This window comes from Bufo bufo, chromosome 6 (genome assembly GCF_905171765.1).
Source record: "Bufo bufo chromosome 6, aBufBuf1.1, whole genome shotgun sequence".
NCBI lineage: Eukaryota > Metazoa > Chordata > Amphibia > Anura > Bufonidae > Bufo > Bufo bufo.
Window position 1 is genome coordinate 241,911,279 of NC_053394.1, and position 23,075 is coordinate 241,934,353.

The window sequence follows — 23,075 nt, forward strand, 5'->3', positions numbered from 1 at the left end:
CCCACCATGGAGAGCCTGGGCAAACAAGTGATCCCACACTCGGATATTCCGAGGAGCTCTTTTCAGCACCATTCCTTGATTTGGCCCTCTCGCCAAGCACGCTTGAAGAGGGACAGATCTTGTGCCTTGATTCACAAACTCTTGAGCATCCACATTTACAAGAAGATGACAGTGGGGAACGGCAATTACTGTTTAATGAGGTGGATGATGATGAGACACAGTTGCCAATAACTCAACGGTAATTACTGTCTCAAGAGGTTGATAAAGAGGATGAGACACAGTTGTCAATCACTAAGGTTGTGGTTACGTCATTAAGTCCGGAGGCTGAGCAGAGTGGTGAAGTGGAATAGGAGTTGGTGGACAATTAAGTCACTGACCCAACCTGGGAAGGTGGAAAGCCGAGCGAGGACAACAGTACAGAAGGGGAGGGATGTGCTGCACAGCAACAATCTCGAAGAGGCAGTGGGGTGGTAAAAGGAAGAAGGAGGGCCACACCAAACAGGCCCGCAACTGTTCCACGGAGCACCTCCTGTTGAAATCTCCCTTGCCAAGGGGTAGGTGTTCCATAGTATGGTGCTTTTTTGAGGAAAGCGTGGACGACAAAAGAATAGTAGTGCAACCTGTGCCGTACCAAAATGAGCTGGGGAGTGAACACTAGCACCTCACCACCACCAGCATGACCCGCTTCATGGTATCCAAGCACCGTAATAAGTAGTATGAATGCCTAGGTCCACAATCTGTGTCTGTGGGTCACACCACGGCCTTCTCTTCCCCTATGTTACATGCTTGCAAATCCCCTGTCGATGGCGCAGGCCCGAATGCCTCCTGCCCTGCACCTGGACCTTCACAAGCACCATCAGCGACCACATACACTTCCATGTCCCAGCGCAGTGTCCAAATGTCGTTACCCCAAGCCTTTGAACGCAAGCACAAATACCCAGCCACCCACCCACAGACCAAAGTACTAAATGTGCAGCTTTTGAAATTACTGACCCTGGAAATGTTGCTATTTAGACTTGTAGACACTGAGGCCATCCGCAGCCTGATGTCGGCGACCGTCCCTCGTTACGCAGTCCCAAGCCACCACTATTTTTCAAGGTGTGCCAAGCCCGCCTGAAACCAACATGTGTCCCGTAACATCACATATGCCCTGACCAATGCAGTTACTGGGAAGGTCCACTTAACTACGGACACATGGACAAGTGCATTTGGCCAGGGACGCTACATTTCCCTGGGTGAATGCACACTGGGTGAACGTTGTGGAGGACGGGTGCGAGTCGTACGCTTGGATGGCAAAGGTGCTACCGACACCAAGGATTGCGGGCCCTACGTCGATCAGGGTTTCCGCCAGTGGCTCCAACCCACACTTCTCCTCCGCCGCCTCCTCCTCCACTTCCACCTCCGAATTATCCACGTGCAGCACCAGTCAGCCATCAGTCGGTAGCTGGAAGCAGTGTAGCATTGCAGTGGGGAAGCGGCAACAGGCCGTGCTGAAGCTGATATGCTTAAGGGACAAACAGCACACCGCTGCAGAGCTGTGGCAGGGGATAAGAGACCAGACTGAGCTGTGGCTCTCGCCACTCAAGGAAAAAAAGACAATGTAGGAGCACCCTGCAAATCAGATAAAGTACAATAATGCCAAAAATTATAGTGCTAATGCTACGCTTATTTATAAACTGAGATGCTTGGCCAATTCATTTTGTACAAAACTATCTGAGCCCGTCTGCCGCACGTCAAGGCGATCTCTGTTAGACGGGTCCTAACACTAAATACTACCTGTTATGCGCCATAATGGCCGCCATAAGATTCAGGGAGTGTTGGATCCACATGCATGCTGGATCCACTCTGCCTTTTACCATTTTTGGTGCCATAATGGACTCCATTACAAGGGATGCAGGTACCAACATGCATGCCGAGCCAACTCTATACCTTTCCTTGTGCCAGACAGCTTCCAATGAATGTAGTGAGAGCAGGCTACAGCTTTAGGCCTCATGCACACGGTCGTGTTCCGCGGCCCAGAGCAGTCCGTGGTAACCCGGCCGGGATTCCTTCTGACAGCAGGAGCGCACGGCGTCATTGGTTGCTATGACGCCGTTCGCTTCATGCCGCCGCTGCTGTACAGTGATACACTGGTATAGATCATACCAGTGTATCACAGTACAGCAGCGGCGGCATGAAGCGCACGGCGTCATAGCAACCAATGACGCCATGCGCTCCTGCTGTCAGAAGGAATCCCGGCCGGGTTACCACGGAACGCTCTCGGCCGCGGAACACGGCTGTGTGCATGAGGCCTTATACTGAAACTAATTAAAATCAGCCTATGGGGCAGACAGGCTAATCAGGAGTGCATGACTCGCTGGAGTGCCACATCTCCAGTATTGTAAATCTGCAAAAAAAGGGGGTTAGTCAGAACCTCCCAATGCGCAGGTGCACACCACACTCAACCTAGAACCAGGCATGGTTGTGTCTGATAATGGCCATAACTTGCCTGAGCTACTGGTGAAGGTATGCCTAGTGTGTCCCCATTTCCGCAAGTCAATGACAGCTTTAGCCGGTCTGTCAACCCTGTATCAGCTCTGGAAATTGCCAGCTCACTAGCTGATGTGTGACATGAGCACACGCTGGAACTCAACGTTTCACTTGTTGGCCAGGCTTTGTGAGCAGCAGAGGACAGTAGTGAAATACCAGCTACAACATGGTCTTCGCCTTTCCAGTCAGCGCTCCTCTCTTCACAAGCGAGGATTGGGCATGGATGTCTGACCTCTGTGAGGTTTTAAAAAACTTTGAGGAATCAACACAGATGGTGAGCGGCGATAACACTATTATCAGCATCACCATCCCACTACTGTGTCTACTCAAACGCTCACGGCTCACAATTAAGGCACACACTTTGCATGTGGAAGAGGTGGAAATGGGGGAAGACATTACACAGAGTGATAGCCAGACCACCCTCAGATCGTCTTCTCAGTGCAAATTGGATGATGATGATGATGAGGAGGAGGAGCAAGAGACGGTTGCCTCCGCTACAGAGGGTAGTACCCATGGAAGTTTAATTCCGTCTGTTCTGCGTGGGTGGGCAGAAGAGGAGGAAGAGGATGAGTAGATTGAGAGTCATCTTCCTGATGACTTTGGAGAAAGTGAAATCTCCACACCCGTTTTAAACTTAGGTGCTCATAGAGGACCGTAGTCAATGTATATCTCAAAATAATCTATGGCACACATAGAAACATAGAAACATAGAATGTGTCGGCAGATAAGAACCATTAGGCCCATCTAGACTGCCCAATATACTGAATACTATGAATAGCCCCTGGCCCTATCTTATATGAAGGATGGCCTTATGCCTATCCCATGCATGCTTAAACTCCTTCACTGTATTTGCAGTTACCACTTCTGCAGGAAGGCTATTCCATGCATCCACTACTCTCTCAGTAATGTAATACTTCCTGATATTACTTTTAAACCTTTTCCTTTCTAATTAAAAACTATGTCCTCTTGTAGCAGTTTTTCTTCTTTTAAATATTTTCTCCTCTTTTACCTTGTTGATTCCCTTTATGTATTTAAAGGTTTCTATCATATCCCCTCTGTCTTGTCTTTCTTCCATGCTATACATGTTAAGGTCCTTTAATCTTTCCTGGTAAGTTTTATCCTGCAATCCATGTACTAGTTTAGTAGCTCTTCTCTGAACTTTCTCCAAAGTATCGATATCCTTTTGGAGATATGGTCTCCAGTACTGCGCACAATACTCCAAATGAGGTCTCACTAGTGCTCTGTAGAGCGGCATGAGCACCTCCCTCTTTCTACTGTTAATGCCTCTCCCTATACACACAAGCATTCTGCTAGCATTTCCTGCTGCTCTATGACAGTGTTTGCCTACCTTTAAGTCTTCTGAAATAATGACCCCTAAATCCCTTTTCTCAGATACTGAGGTTAGGACTGTATCACTGATTTTATATTCTGCTCTTGGGTTTTTATACAAGTAAAGATACAGGAAAGAATGTTTCCTGACAATTTTTCCTCTAAAATTGTGTTTATCTTCGGTTCTGTGCGTATTATTGTCAATCTGTAAAAGTGGCGTACTACTCGGACAACATCGTTCCCAGCAGCGACCTGGGAGTCCAAGATGTCTTCAGACATCCTCCCCATGCTGTTCTCAAACCATTTCAGTGGTGTTTCCATCAATTTCTGACCTTTTTCTATGAACCAGACACCCTCCCCTCTTTATAGCAGGGGGTGTCTGGTCAAATGCTCGGGTTCTCCCATTGATTTTTATTGTGCTTGTGTGCTCTGTAGAGCACCCAAGAATCCCAAGGTGTTCGACCCGAGCACTTTGGTGATCGATCAACACTAGGTCTTAGCATTCAGACCCCCACCTATCTAAACTCTGGCAATATGTCACTATGCCATATCAAAAAGTTTTTTTAAAAATTTTAAGGTACAGAGCTACTTTAAGCCTATTTTACTACCGCTATGGCAGCACACAGAGTTCTTGTGCCATAGGCACTCCATATACCACAAATGAGTCCTTTATTACAGTCCTATACCACATAAAACAAAGCTTCCAGCTGGAAACACCTCTGTTATGTGGCATGCAAAGGTGAATATAATGTTTTTTCTCCTCTCTGATTCAATAAAGGTTCCTCCAGAGAACGTATTAGTATAACATCAAAGGCAATGGATTATCCCATTGATGTCTGGGTGCTGTTTTACTATTTGAAATAAAACCATGTGTCTGAGATCCTGACCTTAGTTCATGCTGGAATTATTTTTAATAGCATCTTTCCCCAGTTTTATGATGTCCTTTCTACGGGCAACATAAATTAGTGAAACATCCCCTTACCAAAATGATAGGTAATTGATCCTACCATTTTGCTAGAATCTTGTATTGAATTGCTCCAGTGCATGCCGATGAGTCCTGAATATTCATGAGTTCCTGGCTTTATCTGCCCTCTCCTACTAATTCAGTTGGAAAAAACTGTAAATCAGTGGTAGGTGGGTGGAGAAAGCCAGAAGCTCATGAATATCAGGACTTGACAGGACTTGACAAGACTTAGAACCTAGCAGCGTAAAACTAGGGACAGATTCATTTTAAATCCTTTCTCATCATCTTCAGTGAAGTTTCACAAAACTGTTACTAATACATTCTGGCAATGTATATCACATCAAAGTGAATTGAAGGGTATGAGTTTTGCATATTTTTCAGAGACACAAAAAAAAATACTTTTATATATTTTCCAGACATTTAGCAAATAGGTAAAAGAACTTAAGTCAACAAAACTATAATCATTTCCCCTCCTAATAATTTACAGGACAGGCCAGTCAAATAGATGTTCCAGTGTTCTTATGCTTCCAGCCCATAGTCTGACAGTCTCCTCCACAGATGTGTACAATGTGTTTGGCTTTATGTAAGCTAGGAGGGGGCTAATACATGAAATTCTGCTTCTAAACAAGACCTAACTGAGGTACAAATACCATTGTCATATGCTTCATCCCAGCAAACAGTATAATTATAGGCAACCTACAACACTGCATATTTGTTATGCAATTAACAGTTGTAATCAGCTTGTGTGTAATTCTTTTCTGTCATTAACCAGATGGTTTTCTTAGGAAGTGTTAATGATTCCTTTGTACTAAACTTGATCTATTATTGTCCGTGTTTCAGTCATTTGCAGAGATTTACATCTACTTTAAATGTTGGTATTTAATGAAGTGTCACTTGTTCAAGGTTAGATTGACATTTAAGGTTTAGCTTGGGATTTGTCTTCGCCTGTTATTTTATTAGTTCTGTACCATACTTTTCAGGTAAGTATAAAGAATGTAATAAAGATCTTACCTTCACGTCTCTATTATTCCCTTGATTAAAATAATTTTCTTTTAAAAGTAAACTACATTACAGTTGTCAATTGATTCAAATACAGGCTGTATCTCCAACACAACCTTTTACAATTTAGACTAAATATGCACCATATTTGGGATTTCTGTTCAAATGTATGAACAGGTGCATGAAACTGCCTAGACTATGTGAAAAAAAAAATACTGGGGCATTCACCAATTATACCTACAGGACTTTTTATGACATCCCATTCTAAATCCAAAGGCATTAATATGGAGTTGCCCTCCCTTTGCAGCTAAAACAGCTTCCACTCTCCTGTGAAGGCTTTCTGTATTTTGAAGTGTGTCTGGAGGAATTTTTGCACCTGCATCCACAAGAGCATTTATGACTAGTGTGCAAAGCGAGCTTCGGATGCTACATCCAAAGTCGCTTCATTCAAAACTTCAGATTAATGCTATACGGAGATCTGCCTTGGAACCAAACTTAGCTTCGCTTCTGACTGGTACCTCATGCGACTTCAAAAATAACTGACTTTGGCTCATCAAAGACCGTACATTTTAATGCTGTACGGAGATGGATTACAGACTTAATCCGAAGATTTGAGCAAAGCGACTTCGGATATGACACCACTATTGCTCATAACTATTTATAACGTCAGTGATGTTAGATGAAAGGGCCTGCCCTGCAATCTCTGTTCTAGTTAATCTCCAAGGTGTTTAATATGGTTAAAGTGCAGGACAGTCAGGTCCTTCCACATCATAGTCACCCAACCATGCCTTTATGAACCTTTCTTTGTGCTTTGGACCCTTCCCCAAACTGTTCTCACAAAATTGGAAACATTCAGTTATCCAATATGTCATGGCATACTGAAGTATTAAAATTTCCTTCACTGAGGGAAATGGTGGTGCACCTCATACTACTCCATTCGACATTTGATATCGTGCTTGGTGGTTTAAAGCTTGCATGCTGATGCTTGGCCATGGAAACGCATACTAGCTCTAGCCACACAGTTTTTGTGTAGATGTTAATGCCAGGGAAGATTTGGAACACTACAGTTATTAAGCCAGCAGAGTGGCAGCGACTTTTATGTACTACTGTATGTGCCTCAGAGACCATTTTATGTAACTTTACATAGTCTGCTGCTTTGTGGCTACTTTAAAATAATACTACTCATAGTTGATCTGGAAATACCCAGTAGGAAAGAAATTTCACAAACTAACTTGTTGCAGTTGTGGCAAACTATTACATTACCTCACTGGGATTCAGTGAGCTCTTTAAAATGACTAATTCTTCCAGAAATTTTTGTAGCTAGGTGCTTTATATATACAGCTGTGATAAATGGACTGAATGAAACACTGATTTCAATAATTAACGGCTGTATCCTTATACTTTTGTCCATATAGGGTAGTTAAATATGTCTTCCATAAAGTCACATTAAAACAAAAACAATGGGGGAGATTTATCAAACTGGTCTAAAGAAGACCTGGCTTAGTTGCCCATAGCATCCAATCAGATGTAATATGATTGGTTTCTAAACCAGTTCTACTTTACACCAGTTTGATAAATCTCCCTCAATGTTTTTTGCATACAGTTGTCATATCTAGAGTTGAGCAGACACCTGGATGTTCGGGTTCGACGGGTTCGGCCGAACTTTACAAAAAAGTTCGAGTTTGGGACCCGAACTTGACCTGAACTTGACCCCGAACCCCATTGAAGTCAATGGGGACCCGAACTTTTGAGCACTAACATGGCTCTAAAAATGTCATGTAGAGGGCTGCAAATGCCAGCAAAATGTGGTTAACAGCATGGCAAGTGCTCTGCAAACAAATGTGGATAGGGAAATGACTTAAAATAACATAAAATACGTAAAAATAAAAAAATTACAATCTTGATCTAGGAGGACGAGGTCCATATGGAGTAGGAGATTGAGGAGGAGGTGGATGTGGCGGTGTAGGTGTAAGCGGCGGTGGAGGAGGAGGAAGTAGCCTACACTGGTATTTGGTTTTAATTTTTAATTTTTATTTTTAATTAGGGTACACCCCAAAACATTGGGAAATATAACCTGTGATAACCCCCTCCAGCCGTGCTAAACAAACGTTCAGACAATACACTGGCTGCAGGGCAGGCCAGAACCTCCAAGGCGTAAAGGGCAAGCTTAGGCCATGTGCTCAATTTGGAGACCCAGAAGTTAAAGGGGGCAGACCCATCAGTCAGTACGTGTAGGCGTATGTACACATACTGCTCCACCATGTCGCACGTTCCCGTGATATCCACGATCCAATTGGATATCTGCTCTATCAACTTTTGATATTTTTTTTCTACGCCTACCATGTTAATAATTGATAGTGGCAAATCAGGGTTCCACGCCGGAGAGGGAGCGTGAAAAAGGGAGACCACATCTAAGGGAGGTTAATTGTTTGAAATTAAATATGATCGAGCTGAAAAGTGGGACAAATTATTGAAGCACAAATGTGGGACAAGTTGTTAAAGTTTAAGCATTGAATGAAAGGAGGGGGTGCGCATCAATTAAAGAAGAATTTTTAAAATTGTATTCCCTGTCACCTATGCAGAGCAGGGGTTTGTATACGGCAAAATTGGTAAAATGTCACCTGACAATGTAAAATACTATTTTTTGAAATTTATGTCCCTATCACCTATTCAGAGCAGGGGTTTAATCACAGCAAAAATGGTCAAATGTCACCCCAGAATGTAACAGACAAATTAGTGAAATGATTTTACCTGTCTACTAGGTATAGCAGTGGTATATCACAGCCAAAAATTTGTGAATTTCACCCGAGAATGTAACAGACAAATTAGTGAAATTTGTTTACCTGTCTACTAGGTATAGCAGGGGTATATCACAGCCAAAAAATTTTGAATTTCACCCGAATATGTAACAGACAAAATAATGAAATGTTACCTGTCTACTAGGTATAGCAGGGGTATATCACAGCCCAAAATTTTAGAATTTCACCCGAATATGTAACAGACAAATTTGCGAAATGAGTTTACCTGTCTACTAGGTAAATCAGTGGTATATCACACCCAAAAATTTGTGAATTTCACCCGAAAATGTAACAGACAAATTAGTGAAATGTTTTTACCTGTCTACTAGGTAGAGCAGGGTTATATCACACACAAAAATTGGTGAATTTTACCCGAAAATGTAACAGACAAATTAGTGAATTTTTTGTTACCTGTCTACTAGGTATAGCAGTGGTATATCACACACAAAAATTGGTGAATTCCACCCGAAAATGTAACAGACAAATTAGTGAAATGACATAAAATAAAATAAGTACAAATAAAAAATAAATAAACTTGATTTATGAGGTTGAGGTCCATATGGAGTAGGAGTTTGAGGAGGCAGTGGACGTAGCGGTGTAGGTGGAAGTGGCGGTGGAGGAGGACGAGGTAACCAACACTGGTTTTTATTAATTTTTTTTTTTATTAGGGTACACTCCAAAAGAGTGGGAAATATCCAAAATACAATGAGCAATTGCACTGTAGTATAACAATGGCTGATTAAGGCCGGTATACATGTCTATTCTGCACAAGGTACGGACAAGTCCTGTGGGATCCATGCCTGGTTAATTTTAATGAACGTGAGCTTGTCCACATTGGCTGTAGACAGGCGGCTGCTCTTGTCTGTGATAACGCCCCCTGCAGTGCTAAACAAACATTCAGACAATACACTGGCTGCAGAGCAGGCCAGCACCTCCAAGGTGTAAAGGGCAAACTCAGGCCATGTGCCCAATTTGGAGACCCAGAAGTTGAAGGGGGCAGACTAGTCATTCAGTACGTGTAGGCGTATGCACACATACTGCTCCACCATGTTGCTGAAATGCTGCCTCCTGCTAAGACGTTCCATATCAGCTGGTGGTTTTGGTTGTTGTGGCGTGCTGACAAAGCTTTTCCAAATTTCGGTCATGCTAACTCTGCCTTCTGAGGGGCTGGGGGTGCGCCAGCTGCATTGGCGACCTCTTGCTCCTCCTCTGCTTTCGCCTTGTGCTTCCACTGTGCCCCCGCTGTCAGGTTGGAATACAACCAGCAGCGCGTCTACCAGCGTGCACTTGTACTCGCGCATCTTACGATCACGCTCCAGTGACAGAATTAAGGACAGTACGTTGTCCTTGTAATGGGGATCCAGCAGCGTGGGTGCCAAGTAATCAGCACAAGTTAGAATGTGGGCAACTCGGCGGTTGTTGCAGAGACACTGCAGCATGTAATCGCTCATGTGTGCCAGGCTGACCAGAGGCAACAACAAGCTGTCCTCTGTGTGAGGTGTATCGTCTGTGTCCTCTGTATCCCCCCAGCAACGCACCAGTGATGGCCATGAGCTGGTTTGGGTGCCACCCCGCTGTGTACACGGTTCCTCCTCCGCCATCTCCTGCTCCTCATCCTCCACCTCGTCATCCTCCAGAACTGTGCAGTGGCAGGACAATTGTGTACCTGGCATTTGTGGGTGCAGGAACCCACCCTCGGAGCCACTTGTAAATGACTGTCCGGAAACCCTTTGAAATGATCCCTCTTCCTCCTCCTCCTCCTGTGCCACATCCTCTTCCATAATCCCAAGAAGCATTTTTTCAAGGAGGCAAAGAAGTGGGATAGTAACGCTGAGAACGGCGTTATCGGCACTGGCCATGTTGGTGGAGTACTCGAAACAGCGCATCAAGGAACACAGGTCTTGCATGGAGGACCAGTCATTGGTGGTGTAGTGGTGCTGTTCCGCAGAGCGACTCACCCGTGCGTGCTGCAGCTGAAACGCCACTTTCGCCTGCTGCTGCTCGCACAGTCTGGCCAGCATTTGCAAGGTGGAGTTCCACCTTATAAGCACGTCGCATATGAGGCAGTGAGCGGGAAGGCCGAAGTTACGCTTCAGCGCTAAAAGGCGAGCAGCAACAGGGTGAGAACGCCGAAAGCGCGCACAGATGGCCTGCACTTAATGCAACAGCTCTGATATATCAGGGTAATTTTTAAGGATCCTCTGCACCACCAAATTCAGCACATGCACCAGGCAAGGGATGTGCGTCAAACCGGCTAGTCCCAGAGCTGCTACGAGATTTTGCCCATAATCGCACACCACCAGGCGTTGTGGGGTTTGTCCCCCAAACAGATACGTTTTAAAATTGCCTGCTGTTGTTTACCCCTGGCTGTGCTGAAGTTGGTGGTGAAGGTGTTACGCTGACCGGCTGAGGGGGCGATAGAGGATGAGGAAGCGTAGTAGGAGGAGGAAGCAACAGGAGGCTAAGAGAAGTGTCCTGCAATCCCCGGTGGTGGAAAGACATGCTGCTATCCGCATCAGGTCCAACCGCCACTGCATTTACCCAGTGTGCTGTTAGGGAGATATAACATCCCTGACCGTGCTTACTGGTCCACATATCCGTAGTTAGGTGGACTTTGCCACAGATGGCGTTGTGCAGTGCACCCCTGATTTTGTCCCCCACTTGGTTGTGCAGGGAAGGGATGGCACGCCTGGAAAAGTAGTGGCGGCTGGGCACGATGTACTGTGGGACAGCCACCGCCATTAGGCTTTTAAAACTCTCCGTCTGCACCAGACGGAATGACAGCATTTCAAAGGCCAGTAATTTTGAAATGCTGGCACTCAGTGCCATTGATAGCGGGTGTGTAGGGGAGTACTTCGTCTTCCGCTCCAGTGTTTCGGAGATGGAGAGCTAAACGCTTCTGTGGGACATTGTGGAGATGCTTGGTGATCCAGGTGGTGGTGGTGCTGGCATATCCTCTGTTTGCGGGGTGGCAGGTGCCACTGTCACTCCAGAGGTGGATGAAGAGGCCGAGACTGCAGCAGAAGAGGAAGCAGGAGGAGCCAGAGACCTTTCTTAGTTTTTGAGGTGCCTACTCCACTGCAGCTGGTGCTTTTCACTTAGATGTCTGGTCATGCAGGTTGTGCTCAGGTTGAGAACGTTTATGCCTCACTTCAGGCTCTGATTGCACAGTGTGCAAACCACTCGTGTCTTGTCGTCAGCACATTGTCTGAAGAACTGCCACACCAGGGAACTCCTTGGAGCTGGCTTTGGTATGCTCGGTCCCTTGCTGCGGTGGGCAGTAGCAGGCATACTGTCTAGGGGACAGCCAATCCGCTTTTGCACCCTGCTCCCTCTTCTGCTGTGCTGGTGGCTCTGTGCGACCACCGCCTCTTCCTACGAACTACACAGGTCACTCGCATGACCTTGATTCCATGTGGGGTCGAGGACCTCATCGCCCTTCACATCATCTTCCACCCAGTCTTTACCCCTGCCCTCCTTGTCGGTCTGCACACATTCCAAAGCCACAGCACTTGGCACCTTTGTTTCGTCATCATCCGAGATGTGCTGCGGTGGTCCTCCCATGTACTCATCTTGAAACATAAGTGGTTGGGCACCGGTGCACTCAATCTCTTCCACTTCTGCGGATGGCCCTGGGGAAGCCTGCTAGCAGAGTCATCAAAAAGCAGAAGAGACTGCTGCATGACTTGGGGCTCAGACTGTTTGGCTGATTTACAAGGGGGTGAGGTTAAAGACTGATGGACATCGGCTGCAGGTGGTGATCTTTCAGCAGGAGACTGGGTGGGAGACAATGTAAAGGAATTGGAGGCACTGTCAGCAACCCAATCTACTATCGCCTGTACTTGTTCTGGCCTCACCATTCGTAGAGCCGCATTAGGCCCGACCAAATACCGCTGAAGGTTCTGTCGCCTACTCGCACTTGAGGACGGTGTTTCACTTGTGCGTGTAGCTGGCACAGATCGACCACGTCCTCTCCCTGCAACAGGAGCTCCACCAGCAGCACCACGTCCTGGGCAATGTCCCTTATTTGACGCTCTCCTCATATTTCTCAAATTTAGGGTCTTGCCGAAAATGGGTGTTTTTTTAACATCAGAATAGAACAACAGTACCTAACACGTGTATTTCACACTGTCAGATGCAGCTATCGCTGCAATATTAAGTACTTTGCCCAAAATGGGTGTTTTTTTAAACCCAGAATATTATTGCTGTATTTCAAGCTTGTATCTCACACTCACAGATGCAGCCAAGGCCACAAATTTAGTATTTGGCCCAAAATGGGTGTTTTTTTTAATAACAGAATAGAACACCACTATCTAACGCGTGTATGTCACACTGACAGATGCAGCAAAGGCTGCAAAATTATTATTTTTGCCCAAAATAGATGTTTTTTTAATAACAGAATAGAACACCACTATCTAACACGTGTATGTCACACTGACAGATGCAGCAAAGGCTGCAAAAAAAAAATCTGGCCCAAAATAGGTGTTTATTTTAAATAACAGTATTTCTAGCTTGTATTTAACAATGACAGTTGCAGCCAAGGCTGCAAATTTATTATTTTTCACTAAATAGGTGTTTTTTTAATAACAGAATATGACAGCAGTATCTAACACTTGAATTTCACACTGACAGATGCAGCAAGGGCTGTAAAATTTAGTATTTTGCCCAAAAAGGGTGTTTTTTAAAACACTGAAAATTATTGATGTATTTCAAGCTTAAATTGCACACTAACTAATGTGACATAGGCCCCAGATGGAGGGTATTGCCAAAAATGGGTGTTTTTTTTCAAACCGAGAATATAATTGCAGTATTTCAAGCTTCTATTTGACTGTCACAAATGCACATATGCTGTGCTGGTGCACAGAACTTGCATAAAATGTCCGCCGTCGCCCACCTAACTAACAGACGGATAAAAGTAATTTTTCTGGGTCACTGGGCTCAGGGCAGGGTAAAAAGATTGTGCACTGCACCCACAAGTTAACAAGCACTTCAGATTAAAGATTCTGTCCTATTCTCTCCCTCACAGCAGCAGCATCCTACCCCTACACTAATCAGAGCTGAGTGACGAGCAGCGCAACGTGACACTAGCTTATATAGAGGCTGGGTCGCATGCTGCTCTGGCCAATCACAGCCATGCCATTAGTAGGCATGGCTGTGATGGCTTCTAAGGGCACACAAGTTAAACGCTTGTTGATTGGCTGCTCTGCACGCACAACTGTGTCATCCTGGTGGTGCGTTTTATGTGTAGGACTCAACATAGTTATTAATCAAAGAGGAGGCAAATTGCCCTAAGGATCACGGAAAAGGTGTGTCGTGGGCAATAATGATCAGGCACTTCTGTCTTTGGCAGAATAATATAGTATAATATTGATTGTCCTTTTGGATCTTTTGATGTAGCCTTACTTCTATATAAATCACTGGCTAATCAGACTGATGTATAGCTTTGTAGGGAAAGATTAATTATAATTTTTAATTTATTGACTTAATTTATTCACTCTGGGCCTATGAGTTCAAAGGGTAGTCCTCCTCAGTTATTGCTGCATTCACACTCACAAAGAGAAGCCACAATGTTGTGCCATTAAGCTTAGCCCATGCTTAGCATATTTACAAGACATGTACATTTCTGTTTTTTTTTCCCTTTGCACTGGACTGAAGTCTTTTTTTTTTAAGCAAAGCTAATAGAAAAATAAAAACAAAAAATTTTAGCTGCAGTGTTAAATTCTTATGCACTCCCAAAAAATATATTGTAATTAATCTATTTTCAATTGTAGATATTCGGGGACTACAAGGATTTCTGGACCAAGCATCAAGATTAGGACTTGATGTGTCGTTACAAAAAGTAGACAGAAACATCAGTAAAGTTTTTGCCAGCCTTTTTACCTCTATGAAAACAGAAGAACTGAATCGGTACCGTGATACCTTACGCAGAGCAATTTTACTTCTGAGTCCAAGGGGAGCACAAAACTTCATTAATGAGGTCAGTAACCCATTTATATTGCTAACTGGACTTTTTGAAGGCCATGTTCATGGAAAACTGCATTTAAGATATGATTTGTCAGGCCAGCATCATGCCATTCTGTGATGGTTCTCGTTTTGGTAGGGGTATTTGTTCCCTGAAATAATAATGATAGGTACAATCTGTGGCAGAGAAAAGTAAATGTAACAAAACATAATTTTATCTTTGCTGGACAGAGAGAAATTGAGAATTTTAGTGCAAGACAACCTCAAATATACATGAAGTCTGTCATGTTACTGGTGACAATATCTTAATGTGTTTTCTATCAAAATCCAGTGACAGTGGCTTACTGCATTGATGCAGTGGGGCAGAAAGACCACATGCTTTATCAATGAAGACATTTATTTATTTTCAAGGTCAAAAAACAAACAGTCAAAATACAAAGTCCAAAATGATAAGTGTTCAGAAACTAGAATGCTAGAAAGCAAGCCATTTAATGCAGAAAATCTGTGAAGCTATGATATTGAATCAATTGATCTTGCCAGTAAGATGTGGTCAGTTTGGAAGATTATAACATTTTATATTTTGTGCTTATGAGATAAAGATGATCTGATCTCTTCTGTGCTGTAACACTTAAAATTCAGTGAATAGTACATAGTGATGAGAAAAGGAAAATAGGACTTTAAATCTTCATTTATGGAGACTTGATATAGTTTGTTTGTTGAAACTAGCTGGGGCATACATAGAGGTTTAAAGGGAATGTATTGTCAGAAAATGACCAATAGTTTACATCGACTTTAAGTTCAATATATTTATATTATTGTGCTACTATGCTTATTTTACCTTGTCACTATTTATAAAACAAATCCTAAAATCCTACAGCTTTCTCATTGGTCGCTAAGCCTAAAAATAGGCATTTCTTGGTCTGTACAGATGACCTTTGAGTAGTCATCTCATTATTATTACTGGTAGGATTACCATGAAGCGTCCACCGTTGATAATAAGAAAGCTAGAAAACTCTCTCATAAAAGTCAATGTACCCCTCTAGTTTATGGGCCATGTGGCTGCTGTAAAACATATCTCTAAATGCTGTCAACAACAGCTCAAGCAAGATAATCATTGTTAAGGAAATAAAATAAAATATCTTCAATATCTGCAATAGAAACAAATTAGAAAAAAAAGTGTGAATTAACAGAAAACAATTATGACCGCAAAGCAAACAATATTTTCCGGATACTGTATGTGCTTGTTTGTCTCATCTTTCAGTGAACCTTGGGTTAGCTTCCCACATCCTTGTTTGATTATGTTGTAGGACCTGTAGATACGGTAGGAGATTCATGTGCAGGTTTTCACCACACATTACAATAAGGGCCCAATCTGGCCTGTACTTTTCTTCTAGGGGCCCCATAGCAGCCACATTGCCTCTATCACATTTTTACACTTGTATGCTAGTGTTGAGGGATTTTTAATAACGTTAACTGTGTTTTTGCATATACTTTTTAATGGGACACCTCCATCAAACAGAGGTATTTTTTTAAATTCAATATTCATAGAAAACTATTTTCTCAAGTATTTTGGCTGCTTTATTTAGCAGTACTATACCATTGAGAGTTAAATTTAGAAAAAATAATTTTGTTGCAGTCAGCACAGAGTTAAAAATATATACTATAGATAGGTATATAGGTAACTCATTGCTTATTTTACTACTGAGGGAAATTTATCTGTTAGTAAAATAGTAGATTAGTAGAGTTAGGATCACAGTATGACAGAACTCTGGTGTTCTAATAGGCCTAGATACATATGCCCACAAAAGAGTGCACTTATCAGTGCAATGTGTGATGCTCTAATTTAGTCTTTCATCCCAATTCCCTCGCTGGCCACAGTGAATGAGAAAGTTAAGCAAGGTGTTTGCTGTACTAAAACAAAAAACAAAGATTGAAGTTTAGAGCCAGGTAAGGAAATAGAATAAATGGAGTGAGTTCCAAAAAGAGTTATCCAATTCCAATCATTCCAATACAATGAGTATCCAGAGAACCATCCACCCACTTCTTGGAAAAATTCAGTTTGTAATTGGTGATTATTTTTAGCCAATCAAAAAGTAACCCACATAAGATATTTTATTTTCATCTGATAGTTGGATATAAGATCCTTTGCTTATTCCTTCAATGATCATGGGTGTCTTGAGCCTTACTGACCAAATTATTTGACTAAAGCTTTTAAAATGTTGCATTATAAAGGTGATTTATTTTTAATATTTCTGAGCCTACCAAAAATTTCTATTTTTTGGATACTTGAACTTTTTTTAGTATTTAAAATTGACATGGATAACAATGCATTTTGAGGGCTTTTTATTTTATTATGCACTGTTTTGAGGTTTGGAAAAAAGAATCCTCTAATTTTCCCATGCACAGGAACATCAAATATTTGTACCTTGTTTAACTAATCACATCATTATAGCAGCAAAAACAAAAGCTCTATTTAATCTTTACATGTATTGCCCTTACTTACCATTAGGCCACATTCACACTTTCAGTTATTTCAATCAGTTACTGTGAGCCAAAACCAGGTGCGGGTCAAAAGCCCAGAACAAGTGCAGATCTTTCCATTATATCTAATCTCTGAGTAGGCTTCACTGCTGGTTTTATTAAGACAACAGATCCTGGACTCACGTAAAGGCACTTTATCAAATTATTTGCAAATAGTCATCCAGACTAACAACTGCCTTATTTTCACATTTGTCCTTGTTACTTATTATTAAAACATAACTTTTAATATCACTATATAAAATAGACCAATGGACCAATTAAATCTTGTTAAAACTCTCAGTGTGTCACATTCTTTTTCTGTTTATTTCTTTAGCGTATAAGCCCTGTTATCCCCACAGTGCTACTACTAGCTTGGGACTGTGAGGTGCTGATCCTTGCCCTCTAGTTTCAGCTCACTCTTATCTACATGTATCTGTGTCCCTCATTGCTGCTAACTTGTTGACTAAATCTTGTACTCCAAGATGCTTCACTCCTGCTCTAAAAACCCTCAAACACTGCCCCCTGACATGTTTTGTCAGACACTCTGGCGTCTTCAGGGGAACGAGCAGTGAGTATTTGAGAAATGTGGCATGGATTTTTTAAAGCCTCCCGTACTGACATCATAGGTCCTTGTCCCTATCATGCCGACCGTAACTATGGCTTTTCAATGTGTATTTTGCTTTAAGCGCTGCTATTGGAGCGCTCTCCCATTTCTCCTCCCTTAGGCAATGACTCACCCATTCATTCGTGCTGCTCGTAAGCATGTCTTGCTGTGCATGTCAGTGGACTTAGACTCCGCTCATCTTTATTCTATTCTTTCTTCCCACCACCCTAAAAATAAATTTGCAAAACTCGATTTGCAAATCATGCCCATTGCAGTGCCAGTGGTCTGTAAATAATATTTTCCATCAAAGATTAAATAATTGTGAGTTAACAAAAATTGTAACAATGTAAGAACAAAATTATTGTGTTTCCAAAAGTGTATTCCCTTTGTGCTAAGGTAGTAATTAATTGCTTGTAGTCCCAAATGAGGTTGAATGGTAGTATACAAAGCCTCCACATCCAGGCTTGCAATAATCATAGTTTCACTAGCTTGTATGTCTTAGAGCCTGACTAAAGCATCTTTTGTATCCTTCAAATAAGATGACAGACAAGGTACAAATGGGGATATACCTTGGCCAAGATAACTACTTATGCCTTCACATAAACTTTGATTGCCTGATACAATAGGTCTACCTGGAATCAGATTTCTTTTTTGTGTACTTTTGGGTTGGCATAGAATGTTGCTAGAAAAGGATATAAAAAAAAAACAAAAAATAGATATAATTCATATCAGATCATAATAGAATGAACAAAAAGTCGACACTACTTAATGGAATAAATGATAAAAATATGTGCAAAGTATTAAAATCAGCTGACAAAGTGAGAATGGATGTACTATTGATAATACTATTTACTGTATAACCCTTTGTATTGCAACATTGTAGACATTGTTATACAATTGATGGAGGATAATAAAACTAAGTATCAAAGTATGTATGGTTATAGCAAGCTATGAGTGAGAAGGCAAAGTCCAGAGACATGCGCAGAAGTGAAGACACATTGATTTTCTTCTAAGTCCTGGAGCATGCACAGTCAGTGGATGAAGACGAGCGGAGTCTAAGTCCACTGACATGCACAGCAAGTCATGCTTACGAGCAGCAAGAAGGGATAGGTTAGTCATTGCCTAAGGGAGGAGAAATGGGAGAGCGCTCCAAAACCAGCTCGTAAAGCAAAGTACACATTGAAAAGCCATAGTTACGGTCGGCATGATAGGGACAAGGACCTATGATGTCAGTATGGGAGGCTTTAAAAGATCAATCCCACATTTCTCAAACACTCACTGCCTGTTCCCCTGAAGACACCAGAGTGTCTGGCAAAACATGTCGGGGGGCAGTTTTTGATGGTTTTTAGAGCAGAAGTGAAGCATCTTGGAGTACAAGATTTAGTTAACAAGTTAGCAGCAATGAGGGACACAGATATATGTAGATATGAGTGAGCTGAAAGTAGCGTGTAAGGATCAGCACCTCCCAGTCCTAAGCTAGCACTGTGGGGATAACAGGGCTTATACACTAAATAAATAAACAAAAAAATAATGCGACACACTGAGAGTTTTAACAAGATTGAATTGGTCTATTGGTTATTAGTGATGAGCGGCAGGGGTCATATTCAGATTCGTGATATTTGGCGAATATTTTGTAGAATATTTGTCATATATTCGCAAATTCCTATATTTATTCTATTCTACATTCTTTTTTTTACGTGAAAATCGGCAAGGTAATGATTGCGTAATATGCTAATAGTGCTATATATTAGTTTTTACAAATATTCGTAATTTTTTCCATCTGAACACATGATTCCTCCCTGCTTTTTGCTTGTGGGCCAATGAGTCATTGGCCCACAAGGAGCTTAAGCAGGGAGGAATCATGACTTCAGATGGAAAAAAATGACAAATATTAAAAAAAATAATAATATATAGCACTATATTGAATATAGTGTTATATATTTGTTTTTTAGAATATTCGTAATTTTTTTCCATCTGAAGTGAACACATGATTCCTACCTGCTTCTTGCTTGTGGGCCAATGACGTCATTGGCCCACAAGCAAGAAGCAGGGAGGAATCATGTGTTCAGATGGAAAAAATTACGAATGTTTGATATAACAAATATATAGCACTATATTCTAAATATTTGCGAATTCTCGAAGTGCCGATATTCCTGATTAAAATTATGTTTTAAAAGTTATGTTTTAACAATAACTAACAAGGATATATGTGAAAATAAGGCAGTTGTTAGTCTGAATGACTATTTGTAAATAATTCACTGCTGGTTTTGACTCACAATAACTGATGGAAATAACTGACCAAATAACTGAAATGTTAATTTTTATACAGCCTCTATATAAAGACAGTACTCATCCAAGTACAGATTTTTTTTTAGTAAGGGCACAAAAGTTAATAGAGGTTGGGATGGAAGAACCAAAAATTGACAGGCAGGGGTAATTATGTTATGTTTGATGTAACATATATTCTCCCTGACAGGAACCTGAGCTCATGCAAATCCATTTGTGTCACATAGAATGCCTAAAATGTGTGGTTTAAGAGAGTCATTAACTTTTGGGTGAATGAGGTGCTTTTTTATTCTTTTAGTTTTTAACCTTTTCTCTTTTTTCTTATTATTTAATTGTTTTATTTATATTTTACTATATTTTTCTATGAGGACATAGGTTATTATAGGTGATTATCTATATGTTATCTGCTGCCCCCATATACTGTTAACAGCAATCTACTGGTAACTGTTGGTAGATTGCTGTTACCGGTCATCTGCAGACAGAGTTCTGTATAGAAAAGTTAGAGAATATAGGGACAATTATGAAATATTATTAAAATTTCAGTATATAGTGCCTACTTTTAATTAAATGATTTTGCATAAATGGCAAACAAACAAATTTAACACACACTTTTTTCACAATTTTTTTAGTATGTTACTACAATGCCTATAATTTTTGGGATTGGAAAGTTTTCAAATGTTTTCATTTGTTCTTTTGTTGGTTGTTCCAACCTAAGATCCTTAAAGGCTGTGTCAGGTATTGCAGCTCAGTCCTATTTAAGAGTTGGCTCTATTCCTAGACAACCACTTTATTACTGATGTTATTATATAGATATTTTGCTATGTTATTCTTCTCATTTTAGCTCTGTGACATTTTTTATCGTTCTCAACTCCTTTATTTGAAACACTGCCTGCCCCCACATCCAATCTTTGTATTAAAGATGCAGAGATGTCCATTTAAAATATAGTAAAAAGGGGAAGAAACACAAATATATATGGAATAAATAAAAGGACATTTGAAATCATGTATTTTTATATTGAAAATATTTTATCAACAATCAATTGTCATTATCAAACTATTATACTACTGCTACACAGCAAAGGTCATGAAGCAATACACAAAAAATAATACCATGCACCATATAAGTCGCATGAAATCTCAATATACAGTTCAGGCTAACCTATACTATACATCACACCACATGCTACATTAACAGTCCTATAAATTGCAAAACAAACTAAGTCAAACAATAAAGCAACACAAACAAGGTAAAACATTTAAGGGATGGGGATAGGAAAAAGGGTAGGGAGGGGAAATATGGGGAAGCAGAGGAGAGTTAATCCTCTTTTTCATTTCCAGCCTATCCAAGGTAGAATAGTCTCTGAGCAGGCTATGAACTGCTGACTGCAGGAAAGTGACAAATTCAATAGCTGGATCTTTCACCTTCAGCCCTAATTTCCAATAGACTTTTGTTATCATTGCTATGTGATACTCATTGACATTTCTACACTATAGCATAGTGGTCTACAATCAGTGGCTCTCACTCGGAAATAACAACTTCCCGTATCTCTTAACAGCCTACATATATCAAAGGCATTGGTCCAAAGTCAGAATCAGAAAATAGTTTGGGTCAGATCCAAAATAGTAAACAAATAAAACAATAAACATTTAATTACAGAAACCAAGAAACTAGAGAAAAGGTGGTGAACTAGAGAAAGGAACATCTACCACACTCTGATAGAATATATTTATTTTGTCAGATATTTATGCAAAAGATAGAAACTGAGAATTTTCCTAAAAGATTGCATGGCCATGTTAAAAATATTTAAGGTATAATACCTACACAACAACATTTAATGAACATTGGAAAGATAACTAAAACAAACCTAGCTGTATACTTCACCCAACTTATAGCTGACAGCGATTCCTATCAGCCTTCCATACTTACAATGCATTTGGAATGTCTTTACACCCTTTCACTTTTCACATTTTGTGATGCTGCAGCCTTGTGGTGAAATAAAAGTAAATTCACATTTTCCCCTTTATTCTGCACTCATTACCCTGTAATGACAAACTAAAAACAGAATGTTCCAATTCTTTGCTAATTTATGATGAGTAGGGATGAGCAAAGCGAGCTTCGGATCCAAGATCCAAGCTTCGAAGTCGCTTCGCTCCAAACTTTTTTTTTAATGCTGTACAGAGATCAGTCTACTTAGTTGAAGCACCTTTGTGAGAAATTACACATTCCACTTATCTTAGGTTGGATGCCTCAAGGTTTACACACCTAAATTTGGAGATATTCTGTCATTCTTCTCTGCAGATCCTTTCAAGCTCTGACAGGTTGGATGGGGACCTTCTATGGACAGCCATTTTCATATCTCTCCAGATATGTTTGGGTTAAAGTCGGGCTCTTTCACTCAAGGTTATTCAGAGAGTTGCCTCTAAGCCACTCCTGTGTTGTCTTGACAGTGTGCTTAGGGTCTCTTTCTATTTGGAACATAAACATTCAGCCTAGTTGAGGTCCAGATGACTCTGGATAAGGTTTCCATTAACAATATCTCTGTACTTTACTCCATTCAGCTTTCCACTCAGACCTTTTTTCCTTGCCCCAGATGTTTCACTGTAGGGATGGTATTGGAGAGATCAATGACTGTGCCTGGTTTCCTCCGGACATGAAGCTAAGAACTAAGGTCAAAAATTTCAACCTTGGTTTTATCAGACCATGGAATCTTATTTCTCACACTCTGAGAGCTCTTTAGGTGCTTTTTTGTGAACCCCGGGTGGGCTTTCACATTTATTTGAGTTCTAATTAATTTCCTTTACCAAAGCCCTTCTCCTCGTTTACTTAGCTTGATGGGGCAGTGGAAAAATTCTGTTTGTCCCAAACTTCTTCCATTTGAGAACTATGGAGGCCACTGTATTCTTGGGAACTTTCAGTGTAGCAGAAAGACAGTGTCTTTCCAAATCGTGTCCAATCAAATGAATTTACAACAGGTGGACTCCAGTCAAGGTGTAGAAACATTGCAAAGATGACCAAGAGATGTGGGAGACCCCCAGAGATACATTTTAAGTTTCATAAGAAAGGGTCTCTGAATACTTATGTCCA

General features: G+C 41.3%; 1 protein-coding gene across 1 annotated transcript in view; it reads left to right on the top strand.

The window, feature by feature from the left end:
* GRID1 (glutamate ionotropic receptor delta type subunit 1) overlaps positions 1-23,075 on the top strand; it is a 1,665,856-nt gene that overhangs the window by 692,027 nt on the left and 950,754 nt on the right. The window contains exon 4 of the mRNA XM_040434606.1: positions 14,391-14,596. Within this exon, the coding sequence (XP_040290540.1) occupies positions 14,391-14,596 (206 nt within the window). The remainder of the gene's footprint in view (positions 1-14,390; positions 14,597-23,075) is intronic.